Source organism: Hydra vulgaris, chromosome 15, assembly GCF_038396675.1.
Source record: "Hydra vulgaris chromosome 15, alternate assembly HydraT2T_AEP".
NCBI lineage: Eukaryota > Metazoa > Cnidaria > Hydrozoa > Anthoathecata > Hydridae > Hydra > Hydra vulgaris.
This window is the reverse complement of record NC_088934.1, coordinates 9,927,501-9,945,442: the sequence shown is the minus strand read 5'-3', so window position 1 is coordinate 9,945,442 and position 17,942 is coordinate 9,927,501. Positions and strand designations below refer to the sequence as shown.

The 17,942-nt window shown below is 26.7% G+C and overlaps 1 protein-coding gene across 1 annotated transcript in view; it reads right to left on the bottom strand.

The window, feature by feature from the left end:
* Positions 1-17,942, bottom strand: part of LOC136091740 (uncharacterized) — a 60,639-nt gene that overhangs the window by 3,391 nt on the left and 39,306 nt on the right. Inside the window, exons 10-14 of the mRNA XM_065819448.1 lie at positions 11,145-11,255; positions 9,121-9,171; positions 8,847-8,963; positions 6,345-6,589; positions 5,441-5,590 (exon numbers count right to left, since the gene is read on the bottom strand). Coding sequence (XP_065675520.1) covers positions 5,441-5,590; positions 6,345-6,589; positions 8,847-8,963; positions 9,121-9,171; positions 11,145-11,255 — 674 coding nt within the window. The remainder of the gene's footprint in view (positions 1-5,440; positions 5,591-6,344; positions 6,590-8,846; positions 8,964-9,120; positions 9,172-11,144; positions 11,256-17,942) is intronic.

Genomic DNA, 17,942 nt, shown 5'->3' with positions numbered 1-17,942 from the left:
TTTTTAAAACATTTAAATAAAACACGAAATAGTGTTACTTAGTGACTATTTTAAGACATTTATATTCATATGCCAAGGGAGGGCTATGGGACTCTGACTAACTCTGTCCCCCCCCCCATCTCCCTAAATTTTTTTCTTTTTACATAAATTGAATTAATAATTATTAAAATATAATTTGAAAACATATATATATATATATATATTTTTAGTTTAAGTTTGAGAAACTTTGTAAACTCTAAAATTTATTTTCATTGTTTCAAATCGATAAATACTTACCTCTTATTTCAAAGTAAGCACTCACAACTGAGATCTTTTCACAATTTTAAAAATCTTAAATTTTAAAACCAAAGATACTGAAATATTTTTAAACATTTTTATTTGAATCAATATCTTTATGGTATTATTTAGTAGTTTAAGACTAATATAGTCATTGACATTATGAGGTAGACAGTGGGAATTATTTAAACTTCCCCTCCTTTTCAGCCTTACATCCAAGGATTTGAAAAAAAAAGAAAAAAAGAAAGACAAATTCTAAATGCAAAACAGGTAAATAAAATGACAACAAAATAATTTTAAATATATTTAATTTTTTTTTGTAACCAACTGTTTATATTCTCCAAATCTAAATAAGATATGCTGTAGAAACAACCTGACACTGTTGTGGGTGTAGAAATTAGGCATATAACTCTAGAATTGAGCACCCAACACTCGTCATTTCTCATTGGCCAAAAGAAGTTTTTACCTGGTCCATGTGGATGCATGAATTTGACTTTTATATCAAGGTCACTAAATCTTCAGCAATCCCTACCCACCAAAATCCGTCATAAAAACATGCAATATAATCCTTTTTTTTTTTACGTTTAATGAAATCTCTTTATTATGTTTGCTTGTTCAAATGATATCAAATGTTTCAGTGCATATATCAATACTTGTTTTTTTTATAACTTATAGTGTTTGAAGCAATTGGAATAAAGTGATGATACATCCTTGTGCCAGGAACTGTTCTTCCACCTAAATATCTTTTTTCTAATTGAAGTCTTGTTAGGTCGATTTCATCTTTTGAAAATAATATAAAACAAATTCCATTTATCTTGGCTTTAGAAAAGGAGTACATTAATTTAACACCTAAAATCTGCCCAGTGGTTATTTGTTTTAGACTTTCTTGACATACTACTCTTTTAACAGTCCCACCAATACCATCATAGGGGGATTTACCATGACTGGTAGCAAAAAATACCCATTCAGCACTTAAATCAAAGTCTTTACTGTGATGACAAAAATTGATAAAGTTTTTAAAATTTTTAAATTGTGCTGCACAACCATTGGAAAAGTATTTCACACTTGATACATTAAGTAAATTTTCTTTGATATATCTAGTTATATCTTCCTGAGTCTTGTAAATAAATCCTGTGTCATAATCAACATCTTCTGAAAGGTAACAAATAGATTTATGTTTGAGAAGTTTTTCCTATAAAATAAAAAACAATTGTAAAGGGTGAACTTTGACTTTTGCCCCAGTGATAACTTTGAACCTCATCCTGAACAACATATTGATAATTTTCAGCAAAATCTCCTAAAATTAAGCATTCGTTTTTGGTTAAGATTTTCTTTACAGTTTTTCAAGTATCTACTTTGTGTTTTGCAATATATGAATGAGTGGTAAAGTTGTCAATGCTGTCACATAATAAATCATTAAATTTATCTAGTGGCAAAGACTGTAATAATAGTGTTGTGCAATCGGTACTCTGCCATTGCTTGAATGCTATATCTTCTTCGAGCTCATGGTCCATAAACTCTTATACTAAAAAAGTTTTTAATACTTTAATACCAAGGCATTGGTTACATTGATGCAACAAACATTCTGCATTTTCAAGAGAACAAACAACCAATGCCATGAAATCTTTATAAATTTTATTCCACCTAATGGCATCAATGAGAAATTTTGTATTTTGGTGATGTATAAATACACATACATTATGAGTACCTCACGCATTAGTTGTAATGCACCATTTAGGTTTAAGCGTACTAAACTTTGACAAACTGACTTTGATGTTAGGGTAGTCTTTTTTAAACGCAATATGTAATTCATAAAGATTGAGTAGCAATAATCTTTTTTGAACATGTTGGTTTTTCTTAACACTTACAAAATCTTTTTTTCTTGGCATCATTCTTAAATATTCATCACTTTGATACAAGTTAATCACTAAATTAACTGTTTCTGGTGAAAGTGGGTTTCCAGCTTTTTTTTCAGACAATGATAAAACTCCATGCTCATTTTTAACTTTTCTTGCAATTCAAACAAGATACTCAGACACTTCAAGGTAGCTTGATATCTTTGTATGTGTCCATGATTTTGGTGCGAGTTTTAACATTTGCTTTTTATGGCGATAAGAGTCAGTCTCTGAAATTTTTTTTTTAATTTCATACATTAAAATGTCTAGATCATGGTCATTGTTAATGTTGTTGTTTGAAATTGGGCTTTTTATTTCTGTTGTTAAAGAAGTTTCTTTAATATTATATGCTAATGAGACCATTTTTGCAACTCTGTCAATAGTGTTCTTAAACTTTTGTTTTGCTGCAGGCAATTTGCTATGTTTTGAAAGACTTTTTAGTTTGACTGGTGAAATTCCAAGCAATTCTGTAGTAGTATCTAACTTAATTTTTTTCTCACTTTTTGATTTCCATTCTTCTTGTGAATTTAAATCTTTATCAGTTTCTACTGCTTTTTTGTAACATTTACTGCAGAATTTCCAACCATTATTCTAGGGAAATCTTTATATTACCTAAGAAGCAAATTTAGTTTTAAGTTTTTTAAATAACTAAAAATAAAAAAATTGTTATAAATAATAAATTGTATTTCTTTTAAGTTTCATATAAATTCTGCTGTAACTAATGTTAGATTACCTTTTATAGCAATTTTTTTACTTTCCTTGTGTGTTCCAAAAGGATTGCAACACTTTGTAATTTTTCTCTCAAAATATTTCCCATAGAACTGCTCATGATAACAACATATAACTCTTATTGAACAATATTTTTCTGTTAAATTTGCTCGCCATATTATTTCTTCTTGTTTTTCACAAGGAAGATCTTTGAATTGAACAAAACCTTATTTTCTAGAAAATCCAGTTTTGAGGCAATAAATGTTAGGACTTTTTCTAATGTCACATTTCTCCATATTGAATATGTTTATTATTTATACTATTACCTGCCAAAAAAAATATAAAAACAATAAAATTTACATTCTTTAAGAAAATACAAACAAGTAAAGTATAACCTTTAAAAAGAACAAAACAAAACTATGCCTGTTTTTCATATAATAGGATGCAAGCATTCACCAATTTGAAACAATGAAAATAAATTGGGGGAGGGGAGGAGGGCAGAGTTAGTCAGAGTCCCCCTGGCCCTCCCTTGGCATATGAATATAAATGTCTTAAAATAGTCACTAAATAACACTATTTGGTGTTTTATTTAAATGTTTTAAAAAACATTTCAATTGCTTTTGTTACAAAATTTAAACTTTTCTAAATAGATACCATTTTTAAATGCAAATTTTGATCAAGAATTACAGAGACAATTGATGAATATACAATTAAACTTTTTACTCAGGATTTTGGGCCACATTCTTTATTTTACCTCCAAAAATCATTAATTTACAAGTCAATAATTTTGAACGAAATTGGATAAACAAGGCATTTCCTGAGACAATCAAGTCTTGAGGGTGCTATTTTTGGATTCCTCTAATAAAAATCTATTGGGGTACCAAATTTTAAGAAATCTCCCCAAGCCATTGTAAAAATACTAAATGTCAAAGTTGCTTCGTGGTCGCTTCAGATAACCACTAAATTGATGAGTCATCATTATTTCAACTGACGATATCTCTGGAACCTATATGTATTTTTAACTAAAATTTTTGCAATTGTTATTTTTTTAATATGGAATGCAAGTGAGGCAAAAATGAATAAATTCTGAGACGTCTGAGGGTGTCATGGTCTTGATGATTTCATATGGAATGACCCTTATGTTAATTATTATTATTACTTGCAGTTCAATTTTCATTTTTCATTTTTAAATTTTCATACTCAGGATTTTGGAGTTTTTATTTGCAAACTAATTATTTGAGAACATTTCAGTTTAATAATTTTTTTTTTGTTAATATTTTATTTGCATTTTCCACAATAGGCGTTTCACAACATTTTTGATAACTGTTGTTTCTATCGCTTAGTGACACATTGGTTTGCATTTAAAATAACGATCACTCGAACTTATTAACAAAATTTAGAGTGAAATAAATTACAAAAAAAAATTAAAATTAAAATTTCCTTATGTTTAATTATTAATTTTAAAAAGTTTAAACAAGTTAAATGTACAAAAATATTAATTTAATTTAAACTTAATTTAATTTTTTATATAGTGGGCTATATTTATGTATATATAATATATATATATATATATATATATATATATATATATATATATATATATATATATATATATTATATATATATATGTATATATTATATATATATATATTATATATATATATATATATATATATATATATATATATATTATGTATATATATATATATATTATATATATATTATATATATATTATATATATATATATATATATATATATATATATATTATATATATATATATATTATATATATATATATATATATATATATATATATATATTATATATATATATACACACACACACACACACACACACACACACACACACACACACACACACACACACACACACACACACACACACACACACACACACACACACACACACACACAGATATATATATAGCTCAGAAAAAATATAATTGAGACATTTAAATACATTGTATTCCAAAAATCATAACTCATTTGTTTTTAAAGTTGTCAAATTGAAATTTTATCAATAAACTTAACTTTTTTGTAAAATGTCACATTATTAGCGTGACTTTACCAATGAGTTTTATTGGTTAAGTAAGTTGTATAACTTAAAACTAGTTTTATTGAAGTCAAGTAATCATTTTTTTCTGACTGTTTTATCAAAACAAACATTAACAGAATTAATAAATAAAAATCTAATTAAGTTAAATTTTAACACATTTATATTTTTGTTAGATTTTACGTGAGAAATAAACACATTGTTTTGAAATATAACCAACACTTTCTTATGAAATATAATAAAGGCATAGATCTGAAATATAAAAATCATATAAACATATTGTTATAAAAGAAAATGAAGACATTGATATAAAATATAATAATTATAAATATTATAAACACTTTGTTATGAAAATAGATTGTTATGAAATATAAAATACATTTTGTTATAAAAAATAACAAACATTTTGTTATGAAATATAATAAATACTTTGTTATGAAATATAATTTTTTATATGTTTAATATATTAAACGACAAAATACAAACCATTTCTGATAACAATGAGCTTGGTTTAATAATGTTTTTAATGACATTGGATACAATATATATATCATATTCATTTGTGACAATACCATTTTTTAATACATTCTTTAAGTTGCTTGCAATTGCCTCAGCATTTGAACTTGTAATATTTGTCTGTATAAAAATAAAAAAAATAAAAAAATCAGTAATAAATCATTATTTAAATTACTAAAGTTTTATTTGTAAATAAAAAAATAGTATCCTATTAACAAACTTTATAAATTGATATACTAATGTTGAAACAATGATGCCAATTATTGTTGCAATGATGATGGTATTTCCATTGGTAAACAGGTGAGACAATACCATTGGAGAAATACATGTTTAAAAAAATGTGCAAATTAAATTTTTGCATTGATGTGCATAATTTAAATTTCTTTTAGCTGCAAGATATACTTCATAAACCAATCAGGGTTTATGCATTAGATCCCCTTAGTCTAGATTTGTAACTAGGACAAAAAAACCATCCCTATTTGAAGCCACCACGGTTTTTAGTGATTAAAAACTTTTATTTGTATAAAAAAATTAATACTTTGTCAAAAAAAATTAAATAAATATAAATAAACACAAACTAAGTAATTAAAAATTAAACTATTAAAAAGCATTTAAGCCAGAAAACTGATGAAAAATCATTCTAACCTTAATGCTAAAATAGCTTTTCTAAATGTTTGAATGGCGACTAATAACAAGTAAGTTTACCTCAACAAATATCAAATAACTTATACTTTGGCTATTATTTAATAAGAATTCCATAATCATTAACAAAAAAGCTTTCTTTAAATTATCTATCTTTAAAACACACTAAAAAATTGGTTTATAAAATAATTTTAAAAGAATATCTTACAAATAAAATATTGACATTTTATACCAATTGTAGTTTGATAAGTAATTGAGAAGTTTCTGTCTTTGAAGGACATGTGAAAAGATTTACTGTACTCCAATATGGATCACTAGCTGGATCACTTTGAATGCATCGACGATTTAACATTATGCTTGTATTGTAGACACAAGGAATTGACACCATTTGAGTAGAAGAAATTTTCACAAGAGTAAAAGGAAAGGTGTATAAACCAGTAAAATTTACTGAACCAACTGTTTCTTCCTTACAATAACCTAATGATAAACCAATAAACAACAATCACAAAAAACACTTAAAATTGTATTTAATTTCTACAAAGTTGCAAGCAGCCACTGTTGTGTATTAAAAAATGGAATTCATAATGGAAAAACTAGCTATATAAATAGAGACTTGAAAAACTAATAAAATGTAACACAACAAAACAAAAGAAGTAAACCTAATAGCTCAGAGGTTCTTTAAAAAAAACTAAATTGTTTATTTTGAGCAAGTTGGCCACTAATTGATAAAAATACAACCTTTAAACCCAATGAAATATTTAGTGAGATTGCAATAATAAAAACTGCTGTACTCAAACTGTAAGTACTAACACTCTTTAAAGTACTCACACTGTAAATTACTCACATTAGAAAGTGTTTACACTGTAAAGTATTCACACTATGAAGTACTTACACTGTGAAGTACTCACACTGTAAAGTACTTATGCTGTATAGTACTTACACTGTAAAGTACTCATACTGTAAAGTACTCACATTAAAAAGTGTTTACACTGTAAAATACTCACATTAAAAAGTACTTAAACTGTAAAGTACTCACACTGTAAAGTACTCACACTGTAAAATACTAACAGTGTAATGTAATTACACTGTAAAGTACTCACAGTGTAAAGTATTCACAATGTAAAGTACTCACACTGTAAAGTATTCACAATGTTAATCTATAAGTTCTCGAAGGTTCTTTGAGTCAAAGTTTTTCAAAAAACTTTTAAGCTTTATCTGTTATCAATTCTAGATAAAAAAGCATAGGTTTTAGTAAGAGTAATTTAAGTCTAATTTCATCACTTGAATTAAACGTCTAGTTTTTAATTTCTTATTTATTGAAATAAATAAGAAATTGATACAATACTTATTTATGTTCAAAATGATAACGTTAAAAGTTGTGTTAATTTTGATGTTTTGAATTTGTGACAAAAGTTAAAAAACATGAACATTTTGCGATTGCTGAAAAAATTTGTTGTCAAATAAAAGATTGTAGTTCTTAATGAGCATTCAAAAAAAAAATCAAAACAAATTAACTGTGCTGTTTCTATCAAAACAAATTTACTGTGCTTATATTCAATTAGCAAGCATCATAACATATAAAAAAATGACAACAATATTTTAAGTTTTTTTTATTGATGAATTTGAGGTATGCAATGATGCAAAAGGTTTGCAACAATGTATATGTGGTCAAGAGGTAGAGTGCTTGCTTTGTAAATAAGAAATTCTGAGTTCGATTCTCACAACACTCCAGTACCATGAGCGTTGATAGTCCCATGTTCAGCTTATTTTTCAGCACAGGAGCCTAGTTTGTTAAGGTTCGGTTTTTGGAGTTAAAGAATAAAATAATTTTATCAGTTCTCTGAAGGTAGTACCATGAACATCTACCTAATTGACTTCTCTATTTTCTCAAGTTACTGCATGTAGTTTATTTTCAAATCCATACTCCGTTATACTCCATGTTTCACTATCCATACAAATAACAATTGTTTCAACTTTTAGTGATATTTAAAAGCCTTACAAACATAAATTTATTGCTATAAATAAATAAATAAAAAAACCTAACTTTTCTTTTAAGCAATAGCTTGAACAAATACATAATAACTTATTATGGGAAAAAAAAATCAAAAAATTTTTTTAATCAAATAAATCTAATTAAAAAACTCAATCAAAATTTTGACACATATTTAGCATATCCTCTAATCCAAGGAATTTTTATCCTGCTTTAAATCAGGTAAAAGATTTAGGTTCTTTGCAATTGCTTTTATTTGAAAAAACAATTGCAACAATCATTTTTCTCTTATCTTTTTAGTTCCATGATCAAAGTTAATTTTTTATCTATTCAGCTATTGAGCCAGCTATAACATCCAAAAATATCTTTTTCTTTTTTTCTTTTAAACATAAACAATATAATAAAGTCAAGGTGAAGTTTAAACAAACGGAACTTTATAAATCAGAACCATTATCATATTTTACAAATTTGATAGTTTTATGAGTAAGAACAATGGAATAACTGTAAAAAAAAATGTAATGCTAGAGTTGTGTATACATTTAAGCAAAAAGTATAAAATAGAATATAATTATATATTATAAATACAATATATTATTGTAATACAAATATAAAAGAATATGAAGAAGTATAAAGAAGTTGTGATACACCCTTTACAGCATCCAGTGTTAAATGTCTATCAGTTATTTTGTTTTAAATCATAAATTTTTGTATTGACAGCATTACCTCATATTAATATAATCTTACTTTGTTTAACAAATGATTGATTGAAACTAGAATAAATTACTGTTGAAGTTGTAATGTTTAATACATTTAAGTGATCACTTGATACCAAATCTTCAATGCTAAAACTTGTTTGCACTACTAAAATAGAAATATATAGATAAATAACAAACATAAAACTTTTAATTAAATAAAAATTAACAATAACTATATTATTATTATAATGGACTATACTTGAATTTAACTGAATTATGTAATATGAAACTTTTAATTAAATAAAAATTAACAACAACTATACTTTTATCAACATGAACTGTACTTGAATTTAACTGAATTACAGCAGCTGAAGCTAAAAAATAAAAATTAAAAAAAATTAATGATAAAATAGTTTTATATAATGAAAAATATATTAAAGTAATCTCTTTATTGAAATTAAAACAAGTAAAATTATTATTTGTAATTTTGCTTAACTTATATCTAACAAAGTATAATCTACTTAACACATTTATAGTAAGATATTTTTAAGATTTCATGTTATTATTATTGTTAGTTATTATAAATATTATATGTTACTTATAATAATTTAAAACTTTTATTATTTAAATATAGATAATTTTCATGATTGTAACTTATATTTTACAATTTATTTTTAATATATAATCCTGTTCTGGTTTCTAAATAGAGATATATTTTTCATTATATATATATTATTATAAATATTGTTGTTATTATATTTTTAGTTAAGTTATACTTAAAATAACCATTCATCTTTTCCAAAGATCTTAGAATTTAATTCTTATAAAAAACTCAACAACTTCATTTTCCATCAGTTAAATAACAACAATTACAATGACATAAATATGGTTGCAAACCATGCAAGTTGTAAATATATAGACATAGAAAAGTTCAACCCAAAACTTGCTCTACAATGTCAACTCTACAATGTTGTATTTAAATAAAAAATAGGGAGAAAAAAACTATCCAAACAGGCGTTTGTGAGTATATATATATATATATATATATATATATATATATATATATATATATATATATATATCTTTAAAAGTCATCTCTTGTTATACGATATGTATATAAATAAATTATTACAAATATATTTTAGATATAATATATTATTATATCTAAAATATATTTTTTTAAATAGTTATGCACTGCCTTATTTATTATAATCAATTTATTTATTTATATATATATATATATATATATATATATATATATATATATATATATATATATATATATATATATATATATATATATGTGTAAACTATGTTAGTGTATTTTACAAATAGAGTGCTCAATGTTCTTAAAGAACAGAGCAATAATAAATTAGTAAAAAACACTTGTCTAACTTTTTTCTTCAACTTGAAGTTTCACCATTGCTGGATCATCAGGAAGAGTACTCTTCCTGACGATCCAGCAATGGTAAAACTTTAAGTTGAAGAAAAAAGTTAGATAAATGTTTTTTACTAGTTTATATATATATAAATATATATATAGATATATATATATATATATTCATATACATATATATATATATATATATATATTATATAAATATATGTATATATATAGAACCCTTAGATGTTGTCCGAAAGTTTTTTACATATTTTGTTGACAAAAAGTAAAAATTAAAATGCAAGACCGGAATTTTTTTTTTTAATAATGATAGACTGCCTGCCCCAACCAAACCCTCAGTCGATGTAGCAGCACTCCCTTGCGGGTCAGGCTATTTGTCAGTCGATGTAGCAGCACTCCCTTGCGAGTCAGGCTATTTATCAGTCGATGTAGCAGCACTCCCTTGCGAGTCAGGCTATTTGTCAGTCGATGTAGCAGCACTCCCTTGCGAGTCAGGCTATAAGATAGTCGATGTAGCAACACTCCGCGCATGATTTACAGTAAAAAAAATAAAAATAAAAACATTTTATTAAAAAAAATAAAATTAAAAACATTTTATAAAAAAAATAAAAATAAAAACATTGTTTATATTGTTAAAAACATTAAGAATGTTTTAAAAACATTCAGAATGTTTTTAAAAACATTCCGGTCAATTAAATTTGCGTTTTTGTGGTTTTTTTATATAACAATTAATTTGTAATTAAATTAATGGTTTTGACTTTCGTCCAACACGAAAATGTTGGACGAAAGTCAAAAGTAATTAAAAGTGACGTATGTGTTGGCGTAAGAATCACTTTTTTCCTTCCGCTCTTCCCAAAGCCAACAAACTATAGATCTATATATATATATATATATATATATATATATATATATATATATATATATATATATATATATAAACCTTACTTTGTGCAACTAATGGAAGACTTGATTGAATTCTTCTTGAGGTTGCTATTTCTAATGAATTCAAATGACCACTTGAAACTACACTTTTAATACTAAAACTTGATTGCTTTTCTAAAAAATAAATTTAAAAAATGATAAAAAGAAAAGTAAAAGTTACTAATAAAATAACAACTGAACATGAATTTGTGACAGTCTTGTAAGACTTATTTAATTTTAACAAACTTACTTACATACATACATTAAAAAAACTTTATAATTACTCAATTTCCATAAGAAAAACTATAACTAACTACTCAAAGTTAAGTTTCTTAAATTTTAAATTTTTTTTCTTTAACAACTTGTTTCTCCATCAGTAGGTCCATAGGAAGAAACTTCTTCCTGATGAACCTACTTATGAAAAATGATGAAAAAATTAGATAAATGTTTTTACTAATTTAGATAGGGCAGATAACTGCATTCATCTTTATGTAATAATTAACAAACTATAGATATAACAGAGCTAAATCTATAGAAGAAGTTTTATATTTAATTAAATATTACAATTACTTACGCTTGAAGTTGTTGCAATGTCTTTGTTTATATTTATGTTTTATTTTGTGGAAAATAGTTTAGAAAAATAATATTTTATAATAGTTAAATCAGCTTTATATAATTAACAAATTGTGTGGTATCAAAAAAGTTAAAACAGAAATTTCCTTAAAATTTAGAAAAAATCTTGATTGCAAAAGTTATTTAAATTCCTTTGTAAACATATTACAACACTGCATCAATAATGTTTATAATATATATATTTTATATGTATATATGTTTAAAATTTAAAACTTTTTTGTCGTAAGGAAAGTGAAAGCACAACGGTATATATTTTTTAATAAATGATACTTAATCATTGATTGTTACGAAAAAAAGTGCCAGTAAAGTAATTAAGTTGAGTTTTTTCTTTTTCTTTTTTCCATAAGTAATATTTTTAGTTTGTAATATTGTTTATTTTTAACTTTTTAAAAGTAAAAAATCATTATTATTTTCAAAGCAGCAATTTTAAGAAATAATGAGAAATAAAAAAACATTTTGATTTATAGAAATGTTGAGAAAAAAAAGAAATTAGTTTATATTAAATGTAAATAAAAAATGTATAGTTCTATAATAATAAAAATAACAACTATTAAATTTTATAAAAAAATTGACATTTTTTAATTTTTTTTTAAACATCTTTACTTCCAACAAGGCTGCAAGCAACCACTAAGTAGAGTTGAAAGTTACTGGAAGAGAAAAGATGAAAATTGTAGAGCAAGATAACGATTGACAGACGACTTAAAGGATTGCATATTATATGAATCAGAAAAGAAAGATGTAGGAAGCAAATTCCAAAACTGATGTTCAAGGAAAAAACCTAGACGAATAAGAGTTTTTGGAGCACCTAGGAACAGTCACAGACAAAGAATGAGACTTAATTGAATGACGAGTAACACTAGAACGAATTTTAGTAGATGGCACAAGAGATGCTAGCTCTTTAGACTAGTGCCAATTATAGTATTTGTAGAAAAGAGAAAGAGAAGCGACATTACGACGATGTGATAATGGTTGGACGTTGGCTGCAAGAGAAGGCCCAACTATGTTTACAATGCGATTTTGCACCTTGTCTAAAAGAGAAAGGGCATCATTAGAAGATCCACCCCAGATATGGCAATAGTATTTCATAAAAGGATGGATTTAAGATTTCTAGAGATAGAGAATAGAATCCGAAGTAAGAAAGTAGTGTCAAGCTCGATAAAGAGATACAACCTTAGCAGATACTAATTTTGCAATGGATTTGATATATGGTTTTCAAGAAAGATTGGAAAAGTTAATCATAGAAGATAAAGGGTAGATGACTCATCAAGTTTATGACCGTTCATAAATATAGGAAGATCTAAATTATTGCGATAACGAATGGCTGAAAAAATTGAGTTTTATCTAAATTAAAGTTCACCAGCCACTGTGAGCCCCATGCTGTAGCAGAAGTGAGATCCAAGAACAAATGGTATTATCATCAGCGAACAATGCCATCTTAGATGTCAAAATATCTAAAAGATCATTAATGTAACTTAAAAAGAGTATAGGGCCAAGAATTGAACCTTGAGGAACCCCTGAAGTTTACAGAATATACAAAGAAGAGTGTTGTTCATCGATGACAACTTTCATACTTCAATTGGAATGGAAGGATTCTATATATTCTAAGATACATCGTAAGAAGAAAGCTTACGAAGAAGACCAGCATGCCAAACTTTATCAAAAGCTTTAGAAATGTCAAAAGTGATGGCCTTAACCTCTCCACCTACATCTAATGCACAATAAAACTTACTTGTTATTACTGTTAGCAAATCAGCTGTAAAACGAGAATATCGAAATCCATATTGATGATCAGAAAGAAAGTTATTCGATTCAAAATAAGAGATTAAGTGTTTGTTAATTAAAAATTCAAAAACCTTGCTTATGATAGGAAGAAGACTAATGGAATGGTAGTTAGACAAATCAAATCGCTCTTCAGAATTTTTAAAAATAGGGATAAAAGATACTGCTTTCCAGCAGGCTGGAAAACAAGACTCTGATAAGCACTTGTTGAATAGTTTTGAAAGCATAAATGACAGCTCTGGAGAACACTTCTGCAAAACTATAACAGGTATATTGTCCAGGCCACAAGTTGTAGAAGAGCCTAAGCAGGAAATCACTTTAGACACAGAGGCTGGAGTAACACAAATGTCAAGCAATGGATCAACCTGTTTGACAGCTATATCAGGTAGAACGCAACTAGTGGAATCAAGAGATGATATTGATGAAAAGTTTTTAGCAAACAATTCAGCTTTGTCTTTAGGTGAGGTGACAAAGTCTGAACCATACAAGAGTGGTGGAATTACAGATTTGCCTTTATTATTGATACTATTAAAGATTCTCCAGAAGTCACAGGAGCCTAATTTTTGTGATGAAATACGAGATTTTATGACCTGAGAATAGCGGGCTTTGGCGTTAGACAAAACCTTTTTACAATGGTTTCTAGCAGTAATAAACAGACGTCTGTTTTCTGGAGAATTATTTTGCTGATTCTTACGAATGTAAATGCCCAGACCAAGCATGTGACTTTTAGAGTCTTTACAAATTAAAGGAAGATAACCATCAACAATAAGAACAACAAGACGAGACAGCTGAACTCAAATTAGTCTCACAAAGAGCAAGTAGGTCTGGTGAACTCTGCAAGAGATAAAACTCAACAGAAGAAAAGTTACATTGAAGACCACGAATATTAGTGAATGATAGGTTTAGAGAACTTGGTGAAGATGATGGTTTTTTGTTTTTTATAGTTAATTTCACTCTACAATATGTACATTAGGGGTGTTCAGAAAAAAAAAATTTTAGAATTTGAAAAACCAAACCGTCTAGATTTGAAGCAAATATGTTTAAAATTACTCACAAAAAGTTTCAGTACCATTGAACCACTCTTTCCTTGTCCTCAAAGCACATGTTTGGAAAAAAAGGGACCCAAAAATGACCAAAAACAGATTTAACTTTAAATGTCTTGAGGGCAAGGCTACCATAAATATTTATAATAAATTTTTTTTTCAGGGTTTAGATAAATTTCTGTATTTTTGATTAAAAAAGGATGGTTTTTTTCTTCCTTCTCAAAAAACAGTATCACTTACATTTTAAATTGGCTAAAAAACGTTTATTACGTGTTGCGGCGTTGTTTTTATAATCTATTCAACGATTAAATTAAATCTTTGTTATTTAGATTCATAATATAGTTTGCAAATGTATATATTCAAAATAAGAATAGAATTACTCATTTTATGTATGTTTAATACCATTACCAAACAAATGAATATGTTATTAACTTATAACTTCAATATTTGTAATTTTATAAGTAGCAATATGAAAAACAAATTAAGATATAATGTGTTGTAATATATCCTTTAAAAAGTGAAATAAAATTATATAAAATATAGCAATTACTTAAATAATATATTAAGTATTTTTCAGGCTCTTATAATATTTACAAATATATTCTTGGTTATTTAGATTAATGATAATGATTAATACTAAACATGCGATAAATATGTATAAAGGAAACGAAACGTGCGAGTTTGAAGGCAAATTTAAGTTAAGATCTAATAAAAAAAAGAAATTGTTTATTATTTAAGCAGCTAAACCGGAAGTTACAGGTAATTTCTAATTTGTTAGAAACTTGAGCAATTTAATGTATATTATATATTTAAGATAGAGAGTGATCTAATTTATCTCATAAAAATATAATGAACAAAAACAAATATGCATTTAGATATTCAACTTCCAACAGGCATGGATATTCTACAACATCTAGCATACCTACAATCTATACTGCCTAAAACTACCAAAAAAATCAGTTTGGTTACGTGCTCGCTTCATAAAAATTTTGAAAGTTGTGAAAATTTGGTTAAGAAACCCTGGATAAATGCAGGGTTTGAAGTTGTTAGTGACACTCAACTATTCAAAAATCTTATTTAACTCGACAAGCAGTATTCTAATTAAAAAAAAAAGAAAAGAAAAAATAGGCTCTTCTAAAGATTTAACAAATTGAAAAAAACTTCAAGAATAACTTAAAAAAAGTTTTTTGGGTAGACAAGCCAGATTTGAAGAACATTTTTAGGACCTACAAAAAAAGGTCTGACAAGGATAAGCTTGAATACTTGATGGTTTTGGAAGATCAGGAAGGAGAAAGAAAGTTTATTCTAAGGACAGATAATAAAAAATTTAGCAGAAAGGTAAAACTTTACAATTAAAAGTATTAAGTGGTATTTTTTTATAAAATATTTCGTTATAATTTATATTATTTTATGCTTGTAGACAGGAGAGACAATTAGAAAGAAAAAGAAAACAAAGGATGTGCAATCAGCAAAATCTAATTATGAAATTGAACTCAATTTTGATTTGAGTTTTGATTCATCTTATGATTCTGATTTTAAGCCTATTAACTATTATCATAAAGAACCATCTCAATCTAACAGTACAGTAACTGCAGAAATTCCAATAGATGCATATGCCGGTAACGTTGCTCTAATGGCTATGTTAAGTGATGTTTCGCCAAATGTTTTGCAAAAAGTGACACGTGCCAATTTAACTGAAGCTGGTGTTGAACTTACAGATATACATTGCAGTAAATCAACAGACTTTAGAAAAATAAAATTAGCAAATGAAAATATGTCAAGCTTAGAAAAAGAGGATGTAAAAAATGCAATAGAAGATTTTCCTTATCCATATGTTACACATTTTGATGGAAAAACTCTTTAAGAAATTAATGCAGCAAAAAAAGTTCAAGGTTGACAGGCTGGCAGTTCTTGTGAACATTGAGGATGAGACGCAACTAGGTGTTCCTCCTTTAACTTCCTTTTTTGGTGAGGATCAATATTCAAGTATTTTGAACATGCTAAAGGAATATAAACTTGAATCAAAAGTAGGAGGTCTTTGTTTTGATACAACTGCAAGCAATACCGGGATCAAAAATAGTTCAATCATAAAGATATCCAACAATTTAAATAAATATCTTTTAAAATTTGCATGCAGGCATCACATAACAGAATTAAGAATGGTGCATTTTTGGAAACATACAACAAATGAGTTGACTACCGGACCAGAAAACTTATGATTTCAAAAATTTAAGAGCCTACTTGAACATCCTAATTTTAGTTATGCCTCAAGTGATCTGTACAAATGTAACTGGAGGTGATGTAGTATAAGTGAAAAGGCTGCTGAAGATTATATGAATTTTCAGGAGAAGATAAGGTGAAGATAGAAGAGGGCTGGCTGAATTAGTTGTGACTTATCCATCACCTTCTGTTTTTAGGATTAGGAAAACTGGAGCTATCCATGATGCCCTTTTTCTTGGTAAAGCAATTTACTATCTGAAAATGGAACTTTTGTTTTCTCAACTTGACTTTGTTCAAAAAACAACAATCTCAAGAAAGAAATAAAGCGTATCGTGGAGTTTGTGGTCTGTTTTTATGCCAAGTGGTATTTAGAATCGTGTATTGTGTCAAAGGCCCCCAACTTAGATATTAAAGCTATCCATCAGATGCTTCAATTTAAAAATATTTTTTGGAATCCGAAAGCATTTGATGCTGCGCTTGATTCGCTTCACAAGCACACTTGGTACTTGGACTCAACTATGATTCAACTAGCTCTATTGGATGAGGATTTGCCTTGACATGAAAAACAAAAATTCCAGCTGCAATTCTTTCATTTAAAATGCCTTAGACTAAACACTTTAAAAATAAAAAAAATAAAAAGAAAGAAAAGAAAGACAACAGAAAAGAGATAGAAAAAAATGCTAGTACTGAGAAAGATCAACCAAAGATTGCCTTTTACTTCCACCGCAATATTGGCATACACAGTCTTTGTTTAAAATATTTGAAAGTTTTGCTAATAGCCTTATTGTTGTCAATGATCATTCGGAAAGAGCTGTCAGCATGATGCAGCAATATGTCCATTGTTACAACAACGATGAGGAAAAGCAGAACAGATTGATATCAGTCGACAAAGTTTGCTCTGCTTTCAGGATTTCTGGAAAAAGCTCCACCAGTCTTACCAAAAATAGAATATCTGATAGCAAAGAAACAAAATACAAACAAAAAAAAAGATTAATTAGATGAGCTATAGAAAAAACTTCTACAAAATCTTTTGAAATATTCAAAATACTTTTTTTGATTTGATAAGTAATATTGAATCGTGATATGCAAAAACCACTTATGCTACAAGACCAACATTTTCGGTAAATTTGAAAAAACCTTTTTAATT